Source organism: Drosophila gunungcola, unplaced genomic scaffold (genome assembly GCF_025200985.1).
Source record: "Drosophila gunungcola strain Sukarami unplaced genomic scaffold, Dgunungcola_SK_2 000001F, whole genome shotgun sequence".
In the NCBI taxonomy this organism is placed as follows: Eukaryota; Metazoa; Arthropoda; class Insecta; order Diptera; family Drosophilidae; genus Drosophila; species Drosophila gunungcola.
The window spans coordinates 14067218-14090621 of NW_026453197.1; the positions used below are offsets into that span (position 1 = coordinate 14067218).

At 40.6% G+C, this 23404-nt stretch overlaps 3 protein-coding genes across 4 annotated transcripts in view; 1 reads left to right on the forward strand and 2 right to left on the reverse strand.

The window, feature by feature from the left end:
• Positions 1-195: 195 nt before the first annotated feature.
• Positions 196-2686, reverse strand: LOC128262192 (glutathione S-transferase C-terminal domain-containing protein homolog). Its single transcript, XM_052996300.1, has 4 exons — positions 2456-2686; positions 2219-2388; positions 1373-1838; positions 196-1312 (listed from the first exon to the last, which is right to left on the reverse strand). Exons 1-4 carry the CDS (start codon positions 2597-2599, stop codon positions 335-337), a joined length of 1758 nt encoding a protein of 585 aa, XP_052852260.1. The 5' UTR covers positions 2600-2686; the 3' UTR covers positions 196-334.
• Positions 2687-4822: 2136 nt separating this feature from the next.
• LOC128262225 (uncharacterized) lies at positions 4823-5635 on the reverse strand. 2 transcript variants are annotated; one of them, XM_052996353.1, is made up of 3 exons: positions 5356-5635; positions 5280-5302; positions 4823-5215 (listed from the first exon to the last, which is right to left on the reverse strand). In XM_052996353.1, exon 1 carries the CDS (start codon positions 5525-5527, stop codon positions 5357-5359), a length of 171 nt encoding a protein of 56 aa, XP_052852313.1. In that variant the 5' UTR covers positions 5528-5635; the 3' UTR covers positions 4823-5215; positions 5280-5302; position 5356. The 2 variants fall into 2 exon arrangements, with proteins under 2 accessions (XP_052852313.1, XP_052852312.1); XM_052996352.1 differs by lacking the exon at positions 5280-5302 and having other exon boundaries at positions 4833-5215; positions 5356-5628.
• Positions 5636-7853: 2218 nt separating this feature from the next.
• Positions 7854-23404, forward strand: part of LOC128262172 (S phase cyclin A-associated protein in the endoplasmic reticulum) — a 29946-nt gene continuing 14395 nt past the window's right edge. The window contains 7 exon segments of the mRNA XM_052996268.1: positions 7854-8537; positions 8929-11232; positions 11294-11860; positions 11863-12739; positions 12937-13194; positions 13258-13381; positions 15517-15656. Of these exon segments, the coding sequence (XP_052852228.1) occupies positions 8366-8537; positions 8929-11232; positions 11294-11860; positions 11863-12739; positions 12937-13194; positions 13258-13381; positions 15517-15656 (4442 nt within the window). The 5' untranslated portion in view covers positions 7854-8365.

Below are 23404 nucleotides of genomic sequence, written 5' to 3' on the forward strand. Positions count from 1 at the left end.
CAAACTTAAACTGTTTCCTAGGCCTTTTTATGATCATTTTTGTAAAGTTTTAAGAACAATTTCATAAAAGAATCAATAAAATGCACATTTTAATTTATGTTTCATAGATTCAGCCATATACTTAATACAATAAAAACAAAAAACTAAAAGTTTAAAAAGTATTTTCAAATAGTATTCAAAAATTGAAGCAGAAAGTTTACTCTTAAATTAACAAAAAGATCCGATTCAATTTGAATATGCAGGCAGACGCATTATTGACGCATCGTAATGATAACTCAGGCTTTGAAAAGTATATAAAAATGCATTTATTTTGTATCAGTGGCAGTTTGTAAGTTCAGTTCTGTTTAACAAAACGTCCGACTAGCAGGTGATTCTTTGGCGTGCACTGCCCGGGCTTCAGGCGCGTGAGGATCACTTGGTAGCCCGCCTCCTCTGCCTGCATCTGGCGATCGGTGTCCACCACGGCCATGCAGTGGAGTCCCTGGAGCGTCGTCTCCGGCTTGCAGTTGGTGGTGCCCATCTCGTGCGCCTGATCCGCCGAATGGGCGATGTACAAGAAGTCCTTTGTGCCCAAAACCCCCTGAAACGCTTCGCTTAGTGGGTACGAAATGTGCGGCATGGGTTGCAGGGATCCGTAGCAACAGGGACAGCAAACAAAGTGCGCCTTGGCCCGGCGACACTGCTGCAAAACAATATCCGTGGCAGTTCCACAGGCGTGCAGCGAGGCCCCGATCTCGAATCCTCCCACAAAGTAATCTATATTGCATTGGTAGAAGACGCAGTTGCTTAAGCCCAATTCGACAGTCCTCTTTTGGGCTTGGAGCAGGGAAAAGGCTTTGTTTTCCATCACAATAATGGTGCACTTTGGCAGTTTGAGGGCCAGCAGAATGGCCAAGTGACCTGTGCCGCTGCAGAAGTCCACGATGCGATCGCCAGGCTGAGCTAAAGAAACCACAGCATTTGCCATGTTCTCCAGCTGCTGTCGCTTGCGTGCGAGTCGCTCCTTGGGCAGCGCTGAGCTCTTGGCATGCGTGGGCTCGATCTGCTCCCAGTCGATGAGCTGCTGGCCGTAGGTGTGCTCCGAATCCGAGTTGAATTGCAGCTGCAGCGGGGAAAGTTTTCCCAGGGCCGCTTCCACCTCCAACTGACTGGTGTAAACGCGGTTGCGTGGCTTGTATCGCTTGGGATCGGCCTTGTAGAGACTGGTGGCCTCGCAGTCGGGGATTCCAAGGTCACCGGGAGGTGTCCTTACTGCCTGCGGCACATATAGCTCCCTCAGGATCCTGGCGCACTTGCCATCAAAGGCATCAATCTGAAATTGGTAACTTTTCAGGTATTTAAAGGCAAACAAAATGAAGGTCTTGTTACTCACCTCACTAAACCAGGTACTGGTGAGAGGGAAATGGGGCAGCATCTGCCCGCAATGCTGGAAGACGATCCTTAACAGGGGATACAAGATGAGATCGGCAATGGTGAAGCTTATGCCCTCGGCGAATCGGTGCTCTATAAGCAGCTCCTCCTTGGGCGTGGTGCACTTGATCTGCACTCGCTCCCTCCTCTTGACTGTGCCGCCATTCTCTGTCTGATTGGCCTGTTCCCTGGCCTGCTTATAGATGTTGTGCATCCTCACCGGCTCGTTCATATGTTGTTCGAATCTGACCACTTCCGGGGGCACGGAGTCCAAAATTTGACCATTGTGAAGATTACTCACAACATCCACCACATCCACCTCACAAAACCTGGTCCAAATCGAAGCTTCTGATGGAGCCAAAAGGCAACTGCCCTTGAAGCCCAACAATTTCTTTAGTTCCTCATTCGATTGCCTGGCAATTAGCTCTCTGAAATAAAAAAAATTGTGTTAAAAAATGGTATATAATATTAGGAATTTAAGAAAAGATAACGAGAACTAGAATAGGATAGATTAATCTAAACTTTAAATAGAAATATCTATTTATAAACAAAAATTCTTTTAATAAATAAGCAACAAGAAAAATTAAGTTAACAGGAAAATATAATACTAACAGCAGTTTAATTGAGAAAAATTTAACAAAATGTGGCTGCAGTTTTGTGTTGACCAATTTCAGATAATAGTTAGATCTAAATCTTAAGCACTTCAGTGGTCTTCTGTACATAACCTTTTTTTCTAAGCCCAATATTAATTCTTTGATCAAACCTAGTCTTTAAATAATCTGACAAGGGTCTAATAATGTTAACCAACCTGCAAACAGCACAGGTTCCTGCAATATACGTATTTCCATCCTTCTCGTAGATGGGAAGTTTCAAATCTCGGATGGCGGGCAGGGATGCGGCCTCCCGGCACGTGATGTGCTGATCCGTGAGCTCCTTTCGCAGCTGCGAGCTCCTTAAAGCTATCTTACCGCCCTCAATCTTGGTGGACAATGGTTATGGGGTTAATAAACATTCTTTCAGCTAGTTTGTAAAGCACTTATCAAACCTTAGTGGAAACGAAGTTGACCCGCACATTTTTTGGATCGTCCAGGAATTGATACGTATACAAGGCCAAAAACGATGAAACACTGGTGTAGATTGTGGTCTCCTTCTGCGTGCTGATTTCGATCTCCAGGTACAACTGATCCATAGTTTCATTAACAAATTGGGAACTTAACAAAAACCCAAAATAAAATAAACGAGCGAGGAAATAATAACCAGCTGGGGGGCAAACAAAAGGAAGAAGAAAGAGAGCCATTCACCTGTCTACGTAAAGAGCGATAGTTATATTCGATAACATGATTGTTAAACAGATTGCAAAATCGGCGCGCAATCTTAAGTTAAAAATTTACAAAACGAATTATCAAAAATTTAATGAAAATTGGTATTTTAAAGATTTCCCCGACTTACTCTTTTAATTTTTTATTTATCATTCTTGTTGAGAATAGAGTTTTTAATGTAGTTTAAAGATGCCTTGATTAAACCCCAGGAGCTAAAAATAAAGTAACATTAACGTTGATATACCAATACTTAAATACAAGGAGTTGCAATTTTAGAATAAGTTCGTTTAATACAGAAATGATTTTTAAAAATAAAATTGCTCTTTTTTATATGCATATATAAAAATCCCTATCGTGGTTTCTGCAATCCTTTTCGATTTAGCAAATACTCGTTTTGGACCGCCTTTTTGTTTTCTGCCATTTTCATTCTTTTTCTCCCCAACTCCCCCTCTCAGGCCGCCATGGCTAGTGGCTAAAAATAAAGAAGTTCTTGTTGCCGCCGTTCTTCTGGCTCAGCAAAAAGGGCAACATAATTCTTCCCCATACACTTCTCTCACGTATGGTCTTACACCTTTTGGTTTTAACGTTTATATGATTTTTTTTATATATATTTTTAATTATTTAACATTTTAGCCAACAAATGATAAGTTTAAATAACGCAGTTTTGATATCGGTACCTTTTAAATTATCTGGAGGTTAGAAACAATTTAATTTCTTTAAGTAATGCTGTGATAAGCAGAATTCAAATATGGTACTTCAAAACTCTAGAAATTTAAATCTAATTTTAAAAAGTGAGTACAGAAAAATGTTCAATATTTTAGGGAAGGTAGAAATGAAGAGTATTAACCTGAGGAACGATGTGCCCAAGGAATGGGAAATGGGGAATGGGCATAAGGTAATGGTAGTGGTAATAGGGAATGGTGGAAGGAAGGAGGGAAACCGACTGAAAAATTGACTGTTCCATTTGCCTGCTGCATTTTGCTGAGTGCCTGCTGCAATTTCTAATCGAAACGAAACCTTCTACACTAATGATGGCCTCGGGAAATAACCTTGGCCCTTTCCCTTTGTTAGCTGAAAAATCGGAGTTTCGCCGGCGCAGATAATCGGTTTTAAGAGGGAGAAACATGGTGGTAACATGCAACATGCTGCAGTTGAGATCGCTGCGTTTTAAATACTGTGCGCCTGCTCGAAGTTGTTCCGTTAAAATCTGTGCTCTAGGGCAGAGGCCACAAAATGTTGCACAAACATCCAGGTTCAGGGGAGCAACATAATAGGGCCCTCCGTATCAGTCGTCTCCCTCGCACTCGCCCACTCGTTATGGGGCCCTTCTCCAAAGATATGCAACCCAACACACTCTGGCCCTCTCGCTCTGGCTTAGAATTCTTTTTCGCTTGGAATGACATGGGGAATATAATATACACAGTACATGGGAATCGGTATGGGAATGGGAAGTGGAAGTGGATGGCAAAGGGGGTGCCTTACTGCTCTAACTGCTTCTCGTGTATCATTCCATCGCTGCTGCTCGCCTGTTCCCGGACACCATCGAAATTTCACATGTATTCCCACGGCCTGAATTTTCCCATGAAGAAGAGGAAGAGGATGGGGAGAATTTCAACAAGAGACAGCCGGAGAATCGCTCACACACACACTGCCTTTTTTTTCCGTTTTTTCTTCATTGTTGCATTGAGTCTGCTCCCAGGGTCCGACGCACTGAAAAATATAATCCTTTAGTTCCTGAAAACTGGGCGGTTTTGGAAAGAGTACAAAATGTGATGTAAGATGGCTTGACGAACTTTGTATAAATTTTACTGAGTGGTTGTTTAATGAATTATTTACTCATGTTGATTTATATCATTAACCCTGTCGATAGTGAATTCCGAAGGATAATGGATAAGGATAATAAATAAAACAATTTCTTACATTGTACATATCTGTTAATAACTTCTTAAATGTTATTTTATTTATATTTTGTAATACGTCCGGATTAGGAGTATATTTTAAAAAGGTGCCCCGACGCACATCTTAAGAGCGGAGAAAGGTTTAAAATATGTCACAATATTAAAAACCAATAAAAGCCAATCAATTTCAACAATCATTTTTTTTTTTAAACTTAAAATGTAAAATAAAACACTTGCTAAATTTGGTTCAGTGCCTGGTTCTTCCGTTCCTCCAGTTCTGCTGGTCGCTTTGTTTATGCTGCTGAGGCTGTGGCTGTTGATGCTGCCTCTTCTCGTATTCCCATCCCATCGCCCTCATCCTACTCCACCTCCTCCCGATCCCGATCCAAGTTAGTGCCCTAAGTCCAGACTGGTCCTGGTCACGGTCCCTTGTCCCTCCTCGAACTTTACTTTTGCATCCGCTCGGGCTAACATCTTCTTCATCTGCCTCACTTGATGTCGTGTCCCTCCCCGGCTTCGAATTCCTTTGGTGTCCAAGTCTGGCTTCTTTAACCTCTCCTTACTAAGGCTTCTTCAGCATCTGAGGCACTGTGGATATGGTTGAGAATTAAGTATCAAGTATACCAGACTTATTAAGATGATATGTGATCACTTCTTCTAAGATGTCCCATAAGACTGTTGACGAACATTTTTAATATAAACAATATAATATCTAAGGGTATACTTACTTTACCAACATCTCCTCAAGGGCGGCGACCAAAGGCGGTACAAGAAGCTCCCAATGGACGAGATCAGAGTGGTAGTCACATGCAGACTATAATGCAATGGCACATATAGAAATTCCAGACTTTGTAGAGGATTGGGTCTTATTGTGTGAATTGTAACTGGTACAACAGCCATTATAGGGAATTTAAGAAGGTCAACAGCAAACGGAAGAAACGTGCTTTCAAACCTTAATAAATGCTTCGAAATTTGGCAACCGAATGAAAGAAAGACCTACTGGGGATGTAGTTAAAAAACATAAAAAACATCAAATTAAATTTTTTTTTGATTTTCTGGCCACTGTGCCGCACCAAAAGCGGCCTTGGGGAGCTACAGGAATGTCTAAGCAATTGCCAGACAACTGGAGCCACATCCTCTGTCCGATTTCTCGACTAAGCCTGCCCCTGCCTCCGACCCCTTCCCCCTCTCGTAACCCACAACCTTGAACAAGGCTTCCTCTAATGGTCGGCTCCATGAATGTCGTGTTTCCACTTCGCCTCATCCACTGCACTCCACTCCAGTTCCCGCCACCACCCCCAAAAAAACTACTTCAGTTCCCGATAATGTGGCATTGACTTGGCAGCAGTTATTCCAGTTATGTGTGCCACACTTCGGCAGACATGCAGCTCCGGCTACTGCACTCCTGGTTCGTCAATATGTTCAAGGATTTTTTCAAGCTTCCAGGCATGCCAATGACGTAAGTAGGATGTCGAGTTGCTCTGAAATATGAGAATAAAATTACCAAAGAAATAAGATCCAAGTGCCCGTACAGGTACAGATATTATTCAAATTGGTAAGCTTTTCATTTTGTTTATTGAAAAAAACAATGGTAATTGGGCAAAAACTCTAATTTATTAAATTGACAACAAAAATGAATAATAATAATAGGGGGACTTATTTAAATTATATAAACAAATTATGTAATATATTTGTATTATATTGTTTGCATATATGTAATGCATTTATTATTTTTTGTTAGTCTTAGGTCTTTCTTTTTGTCTATACGAAACAAAATAATTTAAACCATTCAATTTAGGAAAGAAAACATCCCTCGAAATTTTTGAACATGTTCTAATCCAGCATTTGTACCTTATGATAAATTTCGGAAAATATATCTAATAATTACAGAATTCTTAAATATAAATAATTCTAAAATCGCCTTTGCCAAGTAAAATGAGTTACCGTGCAGTTGGAATAAAGGAAACCCCAGCATGAACTGCGGATGTCCCGAGTATAACTCTATCCACCACTCAATTCAAAATATGATTTCCCCCAAAACCACCACTCAGCTGTCGCCCCACACAACTACGTACGCACATACACATACACCCTCTCAAAAGCGACTCCATGGCGAGAGGTAAACAAACAGGCAAACAATCAGACAAACCAACAAAACCAACAACCGCACATGGGGCTGAGAAATTCACACTCAGTCGAAACGGAACGAAATCGGAGGTCGAGTGACTATAAATCTCGTGGGCAACTGGTTGATATGCCTGGGCGCCTGTTCATTAGAGTCCATGAATCGAAATTGTGTGACTCAAGTGACGATATTGTCTTTTTTTCGATTTCGTTTTCCCGTCCGTTGCATTAATTCGAAAATTAGTGTTGGTTAAATGGAAGTAGAGTGCCATGAAGAAGACACTTTTTGGATGGAAATAACTTGTTTTTAGTATGTGGTGGCAAAATATACTTCGAAAATAACAGCTCACTACTCAAAAGTTGAGTGTTTCGGGGGAAATTGGGGAGACTGGAGCTAGTACCGACTCCGGGTTCTTTTCCTTTTGTCTTTTTCCGCGCTTTTTGGCTCCGCTGGCGCTTCCAATTCGAACAACTAGAGCAGTGAGCAGCATCATTTAGATTTAGACCGGAATTGTAACAGGCGCGCAGATTTCAGTAGACTGGTTTTTCAACTCGCCGGCGATTATTCTCGCCCGCTAGCTGTCCCGCTCTACCGGACCTATCGTTATCTCGTTTTCGCATTGCGGAGCTTTCGGTTGGAGCTTGCAGGTGGGGAGCGCCACGTTTAAATTTAAACTTTTTTGCCACTTGGTGAAGCTTTTTGTCTAAGTAGAAAAATAATTAAATAAATGTAAAATCAAAGGAATCTTCTGAAAACGACTTAGACCTGCGGTTTTTGGGGCATAACTTACCCCATTGATAGATTTTTGAGAAAAAGAACCTCTTTAATTTTATGATTTTACTTTGGTTTGTTTTTGGAATTTTATTTAGCTTTTGCTTGTTATTTAAAAAAAATACTGAAGGCTCTAAAAAGTTAAATTACTCACAAATAAACGTCGATACGGACAACTTAAAATTCAAAAAAAAAATTTTTTTAAGTTTTATATCTCTCTGAGTTTACGTTAAATATCGATTGACTACGCGCCCAAAACACTCTTCCATCGGTTTTTATGACGTTTATCGATTTATCGATTGCACTGGTTACTCAAAAGCAACTCTGCGTCCGAATCAGCTGGCTCTGCTCTTCTGAAATTGGCAGAATTCAGAATTATTAGACGTATATTCGACGGAATTTTCTCATTTAACCGGACCACGACAAGGATCGGCGTTTTGGGACACAGGAAAGTGCACCCGGTGGGCGGCGATCGACCTAGTCGAAGTGGATACAACCAAGTGCCGTTGGGCAAAAATGCTACCCAGTCCGCTGGCGTTGCGAAATTCAGCGACAAAAACAACAAAGAAGCGACGCTTTAAATAAGAGACGTCGAAAAAGGCGAAATAATCAATTAAAATCGGAGCGGTGGCGAGCGTTTCAGTTGGCGGATTGCAAGAGTGAAGGAGCTGACCAGGATTGAGAGTGCCACAAAGGACGAAATATAAAGTTGCGTGAACAGCTGCAGCAGCTGCGTGGGCAGAGACGCGGGCAGAGGAGCCGGCAGAGGCAGCGCAGCAGCAGCCAAAACCCAGACGACAACAACAACAAAAGGCAGCAGCTTTTTGGTCTACCGTTCAACAATGGAAATGCGAGAGGTCTTGAGTCGCGAGGGCAGAGAAGCGAAGAATCTGCTCGTCTACCAGTTCTGCGATGAGACAACCACGAGTGGTGATACTGGACTCGTGGGCGGAGGAGGAGCAAGTGGCGATGGAGGAGCAGCTGGAAGCGGAGGCGTTCTCTTGAACGGCGACTGTAAGACTAACAAATTGTTGCTTTCCGATACTTGGTACTTAAGGAGTTTATGTCTCCTATTCTCATTCTTGGGGAAGCTTATCCTAACAGGATTATATTTCTATCGTCTTCGGACTTTCTACAAAAGAACTTATAAATAGGATATATACAAGAGAGATTCCTCTACACAGTTTGTGATTTTGGTAATTTTCTATACAAATTTGACAGGCTTTAAAATATTGATACACCTTAGAAATTTTATAAAAGTTATCGAAAAAATTATATAATGATGTAAAAAATTGCTTTAAAAAATGAATGGCTAGGCGAATCTGAATACCAGGTATTGGAAATTCAACTTTTTCAACTCTAGGTTGCCTTTGCATTTCAAACTTAAATGTATTCTTTACTACAGGCTATCGCAAGCCGCCGATGGTGCCGCCAAAGTCGCCCTGTGGTACGCCCAAAAACTGCCAATCGCCCACTTCACCAGGAATGAAATCCTCCGGAAGTGTTGGAGCAAGCGGAGGTGGAAGCAGTGGGCCACGCGTGCGCAGCGCATCCACCGGAAGAGATAAAAAGTCGGAGCTACAAGCCAGATACTGGGCCTTGCTTTTCGGAAATCTCCAGAGAGCCGTCAACGAGATCTACCAAACTGTGGAGTGCTATGAAAACATTTCCAGCTGCCAAGAGGCCATTCTGGTGCTAGAGAACTATGTGCGAGACTTTAAGGCGCTGAGCGAGTGGTTCAAAGTATCCTGGGACTATGAATCTCGGCCACTGCAGCAGCGACCCCAAAGTCTGGCCTGGGAAGTGCGCAAGAGCAATCCCACTCCCAGAGTTCGGACCAAAAGCCTCTGCAGTCCCAATAACTCGGGGAAATCGAGTCCAGCCTTGTTTCCCGGTTCTCAATCCGGGAAAACCTCACCGTGCTGTGATCATGGACAGATATCGCCCAAGAAAATGCTGCGTGCCTACGACCAAGTGCCAAAGGGAGCTATGCGTGTTAATGTCAGGGAACTCTTTGCGGCCAACAAGCGAGCCACCCAGGGGTCATCTCAATCTGACAACATGGAGGGTCCTCTGGATTTGAGTGGCGACAAATCGAGTTATGTGCAGCTAAACACCCAGTATTCCCAAACGGATCTAGAGGATCCGCACTTGACATTAGCGGATGTCAGGGAGAAAATGCGCAGAGAGGCGGAGGAAAGGGAAGCTCAGCAGAGGATTGAGAAGGCGGCTTTAGAAGAACTTACCATTCCAGTAGACAAAGATTACACCGAGGAAATCGCAAACCAACTGGTGGTGCCTCCTCTAGAACAGCCAGTCACAAATGAAACGGAATTGAACAAAGAGACTGCGATGGTGGAAACAGCACCAGAACCCACTGCTCTGGAGATGACTGTGGCTTCCCTGGAGTCAATGGAGAATGCGTTGCTAAACCAGCAGGCCAACAAAGAGCCCACGCCACCCAGCACTCTTGTTAAACCCGTTGCGGAGCTGTTCAAAAAACCACAACCGCTGAATCCCATAGCAGGCAATACTGTCCAGAACAGTCCCCTCAAGTATTCCAGTGTGCTGAATCGTCCCGTGAAGAAGGTGGTACCGCCGACTGCGGGAATGGCAGTTCATAAGACAGCTGCAACTAAGCCGAGTCAGATAAAGACAGCTCCCGCGCCACCAGTCAATGGATTGCGACGCATCAAAACAGCTCTTCCTTCGAGCAAAACGACTGGTAAAAGTGGATTGCAACCACCAAGACCCTCCAGCAAAACCGAGTGCTATGGCCCACCCAACAATGTGGCCTCCAGACTGTCAGCAAGATCCAGGACCATGCTAGAAATGAATGGGAGTACTGCTAATACAAATCCATCCACTGGGGTCAGAACTTTGCCGAAGAAAACTGTTCCTAGTTCTATTTTAAGCACTGCCAGAAGAACTACCGTGAGTTCGAGACTCAGTTCCAGGGAGGATATAGCCAGCTCCACTTCCACCCTAAAAGCCAGCAACGAACAGCTCTCAAATTCAAGAAGCACTCTAAAAGAGGAACGACATTCCGAGCCTAAGCAGATTCAACTGCCTACAGATGCTAACGATGGCTGGTTGACTGTGAAAAACCGCAGGCGGAGCAGCATGCACTGGGCGAATAGATTCAATCAGCCCACAGGCTATGCCAGTTTGCCAACATTGGCATTGCTGAATGAGCAACAAAAGGAGCAGGAACACAAGGAGAAACAGAAGGGAGCAGAATCGTCAGGAGGTGAAGGAAAATCTCTCGGCAAACCCACTTCAGGTAAAAATGGAGCCCCATCAGCAGAAGCCAAGGCAAAAGCCAAGACAAGTTTAACCATCTCTCGACCGGAAATCAAGAATGCCAAGGCTAAGGTGAATTCTTTTCCAGTTCAGAGAAACACCACCTGCCAAGTGAAGAAACTAGAGAAGCAAGAAAAGTCAGAGAGCACTGAGAAGTTGGAAAAGAAGGTGGCTCCCACACCTGTGATTCCCTCAAGCGTTACACGAAGCAGCAGCAACAATGGCTCTATTGGACGCACGTCCATAATTAAGAGACAGAAATCCGATCTTACAGGACTAAAGATGACATCCTTGCACAAGGAGTACATGAGAAGTGAGAAGAATGCGCTGAGAAAGCTTCAGCAAAAGGAGCAGGGAAACAAACAAGGAAACAGCAGTTCCTCATCCGCGGAAACTGTCGTAGAATGTGAGTCCTCATTTGTGCATGCTAGTAATATCCAAATTAATATAATTTAATTTAATTTCAGCCAACAACGACGACCACAGCAAGATCGATATCAAGATCCAGACCAACTGTGAGTTCTCCAAAACCATCGGTGAACTTTACGAGAGCATTGCCCACTGCAAGCTCCCAAATGGAAGCCTTAAACATAACGCCTGCATCCTAAGTGCCTGTGATGAGAACGAGGAGCAAAATACGGATGACAACGAGGAGGAGCGCAATGAAAGGATCTTAGTAGAGGTTCAGGAATCTCTGGAGCGACAAATCAGAGAGCTGGAGCAAACGGAGATCGATGTGGATACGGAAACGGATGAAACCGACTGTGAAGTTCAGCTGGAGGAGCAGGACGATGGAATCGATGGATTAGAGTTGGGTAGCGGCGATGACTCCGCTGTTTTTGTGACCATGAGTGATGACGAGAACGCCAGCTTGGAGTTGAGATACCAGGCTTTGCTATCTGATATGTCCTGGAACGAGAGGGCAGAGGCTTTGGCCACTTTGCAGGCATATGTGGCCAGACATCCCGGAAGAGCACAGGAACTGCACCAGAAGTTATCATCGCCCTCCAGGCGTCGTTCTCTACAGGAAACTCTGAAAAATATCAGGCAAAACAAGCCAGGGCTCAACAGAAAAGGAATCTGCTCCAGCAGGAGAAGGCAGCTAAGCTACAGCAACTATTTTCGAGGGTGGAGGATGTCAAGGCAGCTAAGAATCAAATTATCGAGGACAAACGGCAGAAAATGCAGGGAAGACTCCAAAGGGCAGCTGAAAATCGAGAGCAGTATCTCAAGCAAATCATTGAGAAAGCTCACGATGAGGAGAAAAAGCTGAAGGAAATTAACTTTATCAAAAACATAGAAGCCCAAAACAAGCGATTGGATCTTCTGGAGTCCTCCAAGGAAACGGAGGGAAGATTGCAGGACTTGGAACAGGAGCGACAGAAAAGGGTGGAAGAAAAGCTGGCCAAAGAAGCGGCTGTGGAAAGACGTCGCCAAGCTCTGGAAAAAGAACGCTTGCTGAAGCTCGAAAAGATGAATGAGACGCGGCTGGAAAAGGAGCAGAGGATTGGCAAGATGCAGGAGCAGAAGGAAAAACAGCGGCAGGCTCTGGCCAGGGAAAAAGCCAGGGATCGTGAGGAGAGACTTCTAGCCCTACAGGTCCAACAGCAGCAGACCACGGAGGAACTGCAGCGCAAAATCCTGCAAAAGCAGATGGAATCCGCTCGCCGCCATGAGGAGAACATCGAACACATCCGACAGCGGGCTCTGGAGCTAACCATGCCCACCAGGCAGGCAGACGACGGGCGTGGCGATCAGGATGAGTCCGAAGACCTCTTGAATGGAAATGCCACGAGCACCACCAACGAGGATTGCGATTTGTCTTCCACCCTTTCCGACGTGGGGGGAATCTCTGGGCATTCGAGGAGCTACAAGAAGAAGATGAAGAAACTCAAGCAGAGAATGAGTCAGTGGTGAGTAAAATGAGGTTGGTTCACTTTTAATGATGGAACTAAATTAATTATTGTGTTTTTTGATTTTGGTAAATTTCCACTTAATCGTTAAAGTCTTATAGCCTGGCTGTTGGGTTTTGTATGAATAAGATTTAATTTCAAGAAATAAAAAATCTTATTAATAGAATTGAATTTATAACGATTATTCCTACTTACAGCGCTGCCGAGTATATCGAGAGTCTGGAACCTTTACCCGCATATATAAAAAGAGATAGTACAGTGCCCAAGCTTCTAAATCTGGTGGTCAAGGGAGGAGGTGCCCAAGGATTGGATAGAAACCTAGGGAACCTTTTGCGTCTGATACCCAAGGCTCAGAACTTTGACTTCCAAGCTTTCCTCTACATGGATGCTTTGGGCATTTTGGCCAACCACGTGATCAGCAAGGGCTTTGAGGAAAACACTGAGATCTCAAGAAAGTGAGTTTGCTTGAATTCATAAATTTAAAATTCTATAAATACTTATGTACTTAATTATTTCAGATCCGTTCATTTGGCCGTGCAGCTGTACAGGAATGCCTGCTCGGTGTGTCCTCAGATTGCTCGTCATGCTCTTCTGGGCAATTCCATAACCGTTCTGTTCGATGCCATCAACAAGAGTTTCCAGGTAATCCTCAAAAGCAGTCGCCACACAAAAGAAACTTTTAAGAACTTTTTGCCACCCAAACTGTTCCACAATAAAAGTGTCGCCAGGCAGTCGTCCTCGCCTTTAGGGGATGTCCGTGGGATTGGGGCAGAGCGTTGAAACAGTCGCCAAAGTTGGCAACTCACAATTCCCCAGGCCACGTCGGATTTCGCCTATGTGTATTGTACAAATTCCTACTTGGCTGGCGTCATAGTCTTGCCTGGCAGCCACTTAACACTTGGCCGCGTTTATGTCTCAGTCCGTCTTTAACCCGCGAAAAAGAAATCATAGTTTTTTGAGGGTATTTGCGGTTTTTCACAGATCTAGCAAGATTTTTGGAACCAAAGGTTGATACAAATTAATTTTTTTCTTCTTAAGTTGCTTATAAAATATTTTAACTTTTAAATAATTAAAATTGTCTACCACTGCTTTCTAAATTGCTTAAAGAGCAAAACCTTTTTAAATAGTACATTCTAAAGCTCCTACACTTTACAAACATTTTTTTTTTTTATAAATTATTATAAGATCCAGGTTAATATAGTTAGAAAGAGCATTTGCAGGTCGGCTAGCCTACTATACGAATTTGGCCCTTTTTAAAGTTTATTTTTCGCTTCAGCTTTTGTTTTTGCTCGTTTCGCTGGCGTTGTTTATTTGCCATTTCTTTGACGCTTTTATTTGGCGCTGCCTTTTGTTTGGCATTTTTATTTGAATTTTATTTACTGGCCTCGCGCGCTTGCTTGTCTGTCAGTTTGGCCTATCAATTTTTAAGCACTAAGTCGGTACCCTGACCGCCCTTCCATGGACTACCCCACGTTCCCCCATTCCCACTTTCTGGGTGCTCTTCCCTTTCCTGGCCAATTTGTCAGCGTGTAAAATGTTTATACATTTTGCGGCTGCTGTTAAATCAATCGTTAAATCGCATAAAAAGCCACTCTCCCACCCAATAAATGTTTTTTTTCTTACTTTTCATTTTTTTTTTATTTAGGTTGTATAAGTTTTTCTTTAATAATACCCCTTAATCATGTAGTTAAGGGGTATATAAAGCAGGATGTACATATATGATAAAGCAATCTTTCTCTTTTCTGAAAATGAATTAATTTTATTTTTTAGCTTGTAACTTTTATCTGAAAATATAAACATATTTATATTGATTATGTCGTAAAAGTTTTTAAAATTTTGATGATATGAATTGAATTATAATTTTGTTGATGATAATTTAGATTTATTTTTAAATCTTAAGAAATAGATATGGAAGTTAAACATTTAAATTTAGATAATGATAAATTGAAATAAATATCAAAAAGTTTTTCAAAATAAAGGGGTACTACACAGTCGGGTCAATATTCCCAGTTCTTTTTTTGTACGTAATTTTTTTGTTTTTTATTTAAATCTATAAAAATATTTTTACTGCGCATCGCACTCTGAGGTTGTTGTTGTTTGTTGTTGGCACTGTTAACTTGGCTCGTGTTTATTGTCGCCCCTGCCACACCTCCTTTTTTACCTTCCTTTTTTTGTTGATGGATCAGCGCGCGCGCCGCTTGTCATGTAATAAAGAAGAAAAAGGAGAAGAAGAGAAAGAGGGAAGCGAATAAGGCGCAACAAAGTGAAAAAGTTAACTGTACGTGAGCGAAGAAGAAATATCAATTAACATTTTGATTGATGTGGATGTATCTTTCTCTGTCTCTCCGTCGGTCTGTTGTTGCTACTTAAATTGGTAATTAATTTAAACGCGCGGCGAAGAATTTCAGTGTTGGCCCCAAAATGCATGCAACAATTGTGCACTGCCACTTTAATTATTCCGATATATGTATAATGTTTATTAGCCTGATATTTATAGTATACAAACTATTTTTATTTAATTATTTATTTTTTATTTTTATTTATTTAATAAGAAAAGACTTTAAACTAACAGTGTGTTCCTTTTGTTCCATTTTTGTTTGTATGCTGCTAAACAATTTTAAAGCAGTTTATCAAAAGGGAAACTTTTTGATTTCTAATGGTGATAATTTACTTACGTTAGAAAAAGAAACAAGCCTTCCAAAACATTTTTATATAAAAACAAGACGTGTGTATAAACGAAATGCATGTTTTTCTAACTCCTTTGCGAACTGTTGCAGATACCCGAAGAAAAATCACCACAACATCCGGTCGAGTTGTCCACGGAGCTAATGCTGGCCTGCACGGAGGCGCTGTCCTCGAGTTACGTGAAGAAGAACACCCACCCAAAAGTTCCGGAACGCCTGCCGGACATGATAAAGTGAGTACAACAACAGCAAGTGCAACTACGCCGGTTTATTGCGGCCAACTACAAAAACTTCGAATGAAAAAAGGGGAATTCCCTCGAGTTCGAAAAAGAGTTCGAAAGCTGATGAGGGTGGGAGTGAGATGACTATAGGTGTCTGCGTTGTTGCTATTCCATTCGCACAACAGAGAGGGCGTGTCTGCGCGAGAACGGGATAGCGAATACGGCTGCGCTGCCTGCGCCGAAGTCGCTGTAGACTGCGCTGCCCGCGTCACTGCGCTTAAAAAATATTATTTTTAATTTTAACTTTTATTTAGTTGGTCACACTGATGCACAGCATATGGGTCGCTCTGGCATGATTTTGGGGTTATATTTATCCCTGTGCTTTACAAAAAATTAAACGTTTCTTTTATGAAAACGGGTATCAGATTAATTGATTTTATTATTTCTATTTTTATCGGTATTGTTGGTTTCTTAAGGTAATAAAAATGCCAAACAAACAAAAAATTTAATAATTAAACTCTTTCAAAAAACAATTCTTGGAAAAGGCTAAAACTTTAAAATTTGTATATAAAAATATTGTAAATTCCTTTTTATTATCGATATATTTTGGATGTTTGCAGTTTGTTCTGTAATCTTTCTACTCCTTTTTGGTCCGGTTATTGATGTTCGTTCAGCGCTCTAAAACATTTTTTATTGCCACCCTTCGTTGCTTTTTGGCGTGCTTTAATTTAAAATTCGGAAACTTTAATGTTGCATCAAGTTCGGCCATTCCTGATCCGTCCTACTCCTTTCCCCCTTTCGTGTGACTGTTTTTCTTTAATTTGCGCTCATTTTTGTGGGCAAAGTTTTAATCGAATTGTTGTTATTGTTGACGTTTCTATAGTTCCCAAATATAGACGCCATTTTGTTCATCTATGTTTATGCACAATAAAAAAACAAATTTACTTTTATTTTTGTGCTTATTAATCTTTTGTAATACTCTTGGGTTTGTGGTTTACTTTATTATACAAGGGCATGTTTTTTTTATTATATACTGGGGCCTAAAAGTTTTTTTTTAATAGAAAAATGTTTTTTATAAATGCACTGCTTTAATATTACAATTTAGCCATCCTAACATTAGTGCTCGTATATTTTTTATTGAGATATTTTTTATCAAAAACGAATATTTAAATATATAATATTTTAACTAATGTTTAGGGAAAAATAAATAATGATTGAAATTCGCAAATATACAACTTATTTTTCACTGGACATGGATTTTTTTTATTTGTTTGCTAGTATGTATTAGTAAGTTTTTTTATGTGTTTGTGTTATCCATACTATGTTCCATAGAAAAAACTTTCTTGTTATGCATTTACCAATTGTGAATTGGCTTTTGTTTGTTACATTTGCGTTTGTTTTTGTTTCGGTTTTTTCTACCCATTTTTTGTGTTGGCTTTCCTTGTATGTGCTGTGCTGTGGCTTTTGTTTATCCTTTTGTGTGTGCTCTGGGCTCTGACCAATTTTCGGCCTTTTCCTAGCTGTTTGCTTTTTATTTTTTATTATTCCATTTTGTTGGCTACCGTTTTTTTATGTCCTTTATCAATTTTCGTTTGTTTATATTTTCAATTTGCTTACAAAAGCTTTTCGTTTATTTTATTAGCCAGCCATTGTTGTGTTTTTTTCGTTAGTGTGTCTCCTTTGCAGCCTTTTGTGGTGGCTGCTGCTGCTGCTGCTGCCTTTTATCCTTATTCTTTTTGGTTGCTCGCCTTTATTCCTTCGGCCATTTTTCGTAGCGCGCTTTTCGGCGCTCAATTCAATTACAGCGTTTGCAAAATCAAATTTTCGTTTGACTATAATTTTTGGGGAAACAACCCCCGACTGGCCCACATCTATATTTATGCCTGCACCTTGCGCCATTTTGACTTGAAAATAAATAAACTTGCTTGAATGGGAAACTCAATTCGCCGCACTTGAATGGTCCGCCATCTTGCACTTCTTCTTCTTCTCTCCCTTTTCCTTTTCCTGTTTCTTCGTCCATTTTGGCCACGAAATATTTGGCATTTTCCGGCTTCCTAATTCGATTGCAGTTTTCTTTCTTTTTCTTCTACGTGCCGCATTTTGTCGGATGCATAATTAAATTGTTGTTTACTTTTTTTTTACTTTTAATTGTTCAGGTAGTATGGGGTAGCTTCAAATATTTTGTTTTTAATTTGAATAAAGTCTTTGAGGAGTCGTTTAATCGAATTAAAGTTGACAAAGAGGAACTTTTATTTCTAGACAAGGGTTTCTCTTCTCTTCAAAACTTTGTTTGGAACTCGGAAACTTCTGGTAAAAAAAAATTGTCCTATTGCAGTTTTTCTTTCTAAAAGAGAAACTCCATTTGCTGAATTTTAAAGTTTTTTCTCTTTTAATTAAATTTCACTTTGTTTTGCTTAATGATAAAGGGAAATACAAGATACAAGGTACAATTAAAACCCGAGCAGGCATGGGAAATGTTTGCAGCACACTACAAGATTCTGTTAAATTTTAAATTTTATATTGATTTTTGAAGGACACTGTTTTTTCTTCAACGAACTTAAGCTTAACTTGAGTTTTAAAATTATTGTGTGCTTTTCATTCCATTAATCATAGCACACTTTTATTGATTGAATTCTATTTATTCAAATATTGCGCTTGGCTTTGAATAACCATATTGCCCACCATAAATTTTATCCTCCCACCACCTAGAATGTCATCCCCATTCTAAAACCGTGACAAATTTGATTTGCATCGCTCTGGCACCTTCACATCACACAAAAAGCGGTGCGCAGATCTATGAGATATCTTTTTACAATGTAATTGATTCATAATTAATCAACACAGTCATTAGCCCTCCTTGTAAAAAATGGAAAGTAAATATATTTTAATCACGATTTGATCATCAATCGCAACAACTGAAAAGGAGGCACATCGCAATCATAACGATGATTTGGCACGCGATAAGGCAAACACCCCTAAGCGAGGAATCGAAACCAGAATCCAAACCGGTACCCCTTTACTTTCCATGCCACCCCTAAAAAGCAGTCATAATGAAATATGCATAATACTCTGGGTGTAGGAAAAAAATCTTTTCGATATTCCCCAGCCGCGTGCTCGTCCTTTGGTTTGTTTGCTCCTGCTGCTCCTGCGGCTGCTGTTTTCACTGGCAGGATGTCAGCAAGGACGACATGCTGGCAGAGTTACTTCCGCCTGCTGCTGAACTGCTCGGCTGCTGTGCGGCAGTTAATTTAATTACCCTTTAAGTAACCAGATCGAATGGCCAATTTGGAGTTATGGCCGACAGACCTTGGAGCTGGCTGCATTCACATCCTTCGGGATGTTGGCATGCATTGGTCCGAGTGTGCAGGTTTTTGTGGCCTGCACTTTGCAATTGACATTGTTAACCGGACTGCACTAAGCTAAACAAAATAAAAAAAAACAGGAAATCCCTTTTCTCTAATGTTCTTACAAAAAAAAGCGTACCATACTATGAATGAAGAAATAATTGGTAATGTAGGTATTATACAATAGTATAAAAGTTTAACATGTCCTTTTTTTTTAGAAGAGTGAAATTGCGAGTTAAAACAATAAAAGCTGTCCAAAATCAATACTTTTGCAACGGAATGGAAACATCTATAAATTGAATAAACATATTTTAAAATTGTATAATGCAAATGATATGCTAAAACTTTAGACAAACAATTGCTTTATAAACAAGTTCTTTACTCAATTGTTATAACAATGTGAATTATTTAATTAATGTAAGAAATAGTTATTTAATTACTTTTCATTATATTTAATGATTGTTTTGCTAGTTTTTACTCTCCCAGTGCCAATAAAACTTTGGCTCAATTACAAGGACAGTATCTGGCATCAAAGCACACTCGCACACCCACACACACGTGGCTGTGGGTTTTATTTTACCATCGACATATTAGTGAAACTATTTAGACCTTAAACTAGACAGCAACCATGGTCTTTGGCTCTCCTATCTGGTCAAATGTATTAATTTCATTCTTGGTCCTTTGTCCTCGTTGCTCTTTACTCTTCACTCTTATCGCTTTCTCTTACTCTTCTGAAAATATCCTTCGACGTCTCCTGTTTCTCCTCGCTGGGCCTTTGTTTGTGGGTTTTTTTTTATGTGCTGCGTTTAATATCCGATTTCAGTTTTCCCCCTCGTCTCTGTTGATTCTTTTTGACAAAAGGCTGAGCATAGGGAAAACTCGGCTCAGTTGCTGTCTCTTTCGCTTTGTTTGGCTTTGGCGAAGTTTCCTATTTGCTCAGTGCGACGCTCCTTTTGTTTGCCCCTCGCCCATTCCAGTTTTTCCCACCCCCGCATGCAGGAAAATCAAAATATTGACTCTTAACGGTGTGCTTATTGATCTTTCAGCTACCCCCAAAAAAGGGAGAGGAGGAGGGTGAAAAATTGGGGGAAGGAGGTGGCCTTTAATTTCCTTTTCAAAATTTCACACACTTAAACTTATGTCAATTGAATTTTCCGTAGAAAATTAAAATTGTAATGCATTACATTTAAATTATTACATGAAAAATTATTCCATCTTTTAATAATCGTTTCCATCGTGCTTAAACTTGCTATGAAGTAACAGAATTTCGCCTGCACAAAAACCACCTGCCAGCTTTTTGCATGTCATAATTGAATTCAAATCAGAAAACTGTCACACAACTAATCAGAGTTGTCATCTGTCTCCTCCTCTGACTGTATTCAACTGCTCAACTACAGCTCAGTTTCAATTTCTATTCGAGTTTCAGTTTTCGTTTTCAGTTCTCGTTGCTCATCTGTTCGTTTCGACATTCAAACTGTCAAAAAGTCAGCATCAATTACAGTTCCAAAGACATCATAGCAAAACCCCTGCACAAAAACCCACACAAATATCCCGAATTCGGTGCAGTGTGAGTGCAGGGTCGGTGTTTTTTGGGGGTGTGGTACAAAATAGAGAGGGGTCAAGGGTCAGAGTAGCAGCTCAAAAGAAGTGTAGCCCAAAACTTCGCTGTAGATTTGCATCAAAATGCATTTGGCCATAAAGGACTGACGAAAAAACTAGATTTATGAGGGTGGTTTAAAGAGTTTTTGGAAATACAAATTTGTTTAAAAATGTGTTTGGATCTAGAAAATTGTTAAGACATTTATTTAAAGTTAAAAAAACAAGTTAAATTGATGACACAGAATATCCAAAATAAAACGGCAATATTTCATGCATTAAATAGTGAGTAGGCTTTAAATATAACCACATTCAAGTTTATTTTTCTTTAATCTTTTTTTTTATACTGAATCTATTTTGGATAAATTAAAATATTTTTTTTTTCCATATTCCGGAACTAACTGAGATCTAGTGTAACTTTAGGGTGAACCCTCTCCTCGCATAACCCGAAGAGGTCATATGCAAAAGTCTGACATATGCGCTGACATTTTGCATGCAAAAAGGCGCAGCAGCCTCAGCAGCTATGAGCTATGAGCTATGTGCTATATCCTTTCCCTGTCCTCGTCCTCGTCGTCCTCTCAAACTCCTGTCCCTTGTCGAGCTGCATGTCAAAAGTTTGATGAGTGCCTGTCCAGCTCCGCCGCATGTCAAAGGATGAACCGAGGGGTGGTGAGGGGTGGGGAGGGGGCCGAGCGGTACGGCTTTTGGCTATTGAATTACCTACAGGCTCAGTCCGAGACTGATCCACTCCTCGTTTGAGTGCATTCGCTTTGATTTTTGGGCGTGTTTTTTTTTTTCCACTGCTCTGTTTTGGGTTTTCCCTCTCTGGGGAAAACTCGCGGGGGAGGAGGCGGCGGGGTAGCAACCACCCACCAAGATGAAGTTGTATCTAGTAGGCGACATATGTAAAATGTGTAAAGTGCAGTGCCGGTTACAGTTAATTTAATGCTCGTCAGATGCGAAGTACTATATCTCCGGGATGATAAGGATGCACCCTCTATAAAATCACATCCTTTCTGGTTCCGTTTTTAATGCTCCATCACTTGGAAAAATATATCATGTAATTGAAGACAAGACGAAAAAAATTGCGACTTCTCATAATAAATGAACATCATATATTTGGATGACAAAATTTCAAATACTATTTACAGTAGTGTTTTTTGGAACTAAGTTGATGCAGAAATATATAAGAAATTGTCATAGTGTATTTATAAAACTTTAGAAAGTGTCAGTGCAATTTAATTTCAAAATAAAATACTGATAAACATGATTATTTTTAGTACATTGAAACCAAATAAATAATTATTTAAATCTAACTAACATCGAAGTAATCAAGGATACATTTTTTTCAAGTGCAGTTAATGCGCATCGGTAGCTCTCAAAACAAACAGGAGCAGGAGGGTGATTATGAGGGGGTGGAGATAAACAAGGCGCAAGGACAAGGACAACCAACTGACGCATCACTCAATCAAATGGCAATTGTGAGGGCTTAACACGAGGCCTCGGGCCGCAACACAATCGGAATACCGAGCAACCCTCGCACTATAGTTATATGGCAGATAGTCCCGGTTACGGTCGCATCCCCTGCTGAAGATCCCGAAACGGGGACTGAAACTGGTGCAAATTAACACGCTAAGCACTTGAATCGGGCCAAATGTGGCATGAGTAATGCCCTCAAGTGGCCAGCAGATGGCGTACATTACAAGCCACTAATCCGGGAGCTATCCACTACCACTGCCGATTTTTCATACCTCCTCCCATGATCCATATAAAAATTTACGATGCAAACTAAAAATCTTTGCAAAAGTATTTTTTGAAATGGCCCAGCAGTAAAGGTCATTTAGCACTAAAAAGGAAAAGTCGCTCCTATGGTTATGGCTATTCAATGGTTGTTGAAATATCCAGGAGCGGGGGCGATGTAGGGTCATCATACATATATAGTCATAAATGGGGGCGCCGCATTTATGATTGGGCGGCGACTTTCCATAAATTCTAATTTGATTTTGCCACTAAAGTGCCATAAGAACGCAATTTGGTTCCGACTCCCCATGCATATATACATGCTTATACATTTATTTAGTGGGGCTGTGGAACCTTACGTTGGGCATAATTTTTTACGATGCTCACTCGGCGACATTTTCATTCGTTCTCCATTTTCCATTTTCTACTTTTCCGCACACAGTCTCAAAATGGGAAAGCCAAATCACAGGCGCCCATTTTCAGTGACTTGAGCCCTAGACTCAAACTTCCCAATCCTGAAAATCTTTACTAAGGGGGTATATAACATTTCCTAAGGCGTTTCTAAAATATGAAATAAAATATATATTAAAAGTAAATGTGTTCTGTTTTAATAAGGTATATAAAACATAAATGCGATATTGAAATTTTTAACACAAAAATAAGTTTTGTTTTCTCTCTTTTTTTCTAGATAATACCTACAAGTGATTTTTGTTCTTAAAATGGAGGCCATATTTAGTTTGCAAACGAGATCAAAAGTCGTTACTTTCCTCGTTGCTTATTTCTCGAGTTTAAAATGCATTTTGCATTTGTTGGAATCTTTTTAAAATACAACTGCTCATAAATTGCCTTGTATGCAATATAATTTTAGCACGCTAAGAAAAGCTGTAGTTTCAAAACTTAAAATATTTTTAAAAAGTTATCAAACGCTGTTAATGCGTTATTTTCTAAAAGTTGTAAAATTTTGTTTAATTCTTTAATTATAACTAATATCTCCATCGAGAAGAGTATTCCTGTTTTCGTATGCCATTCTTGTACTTAGGTACTTTTAATGCCCGTGCCATTTTTTGTGACCCACCTCCC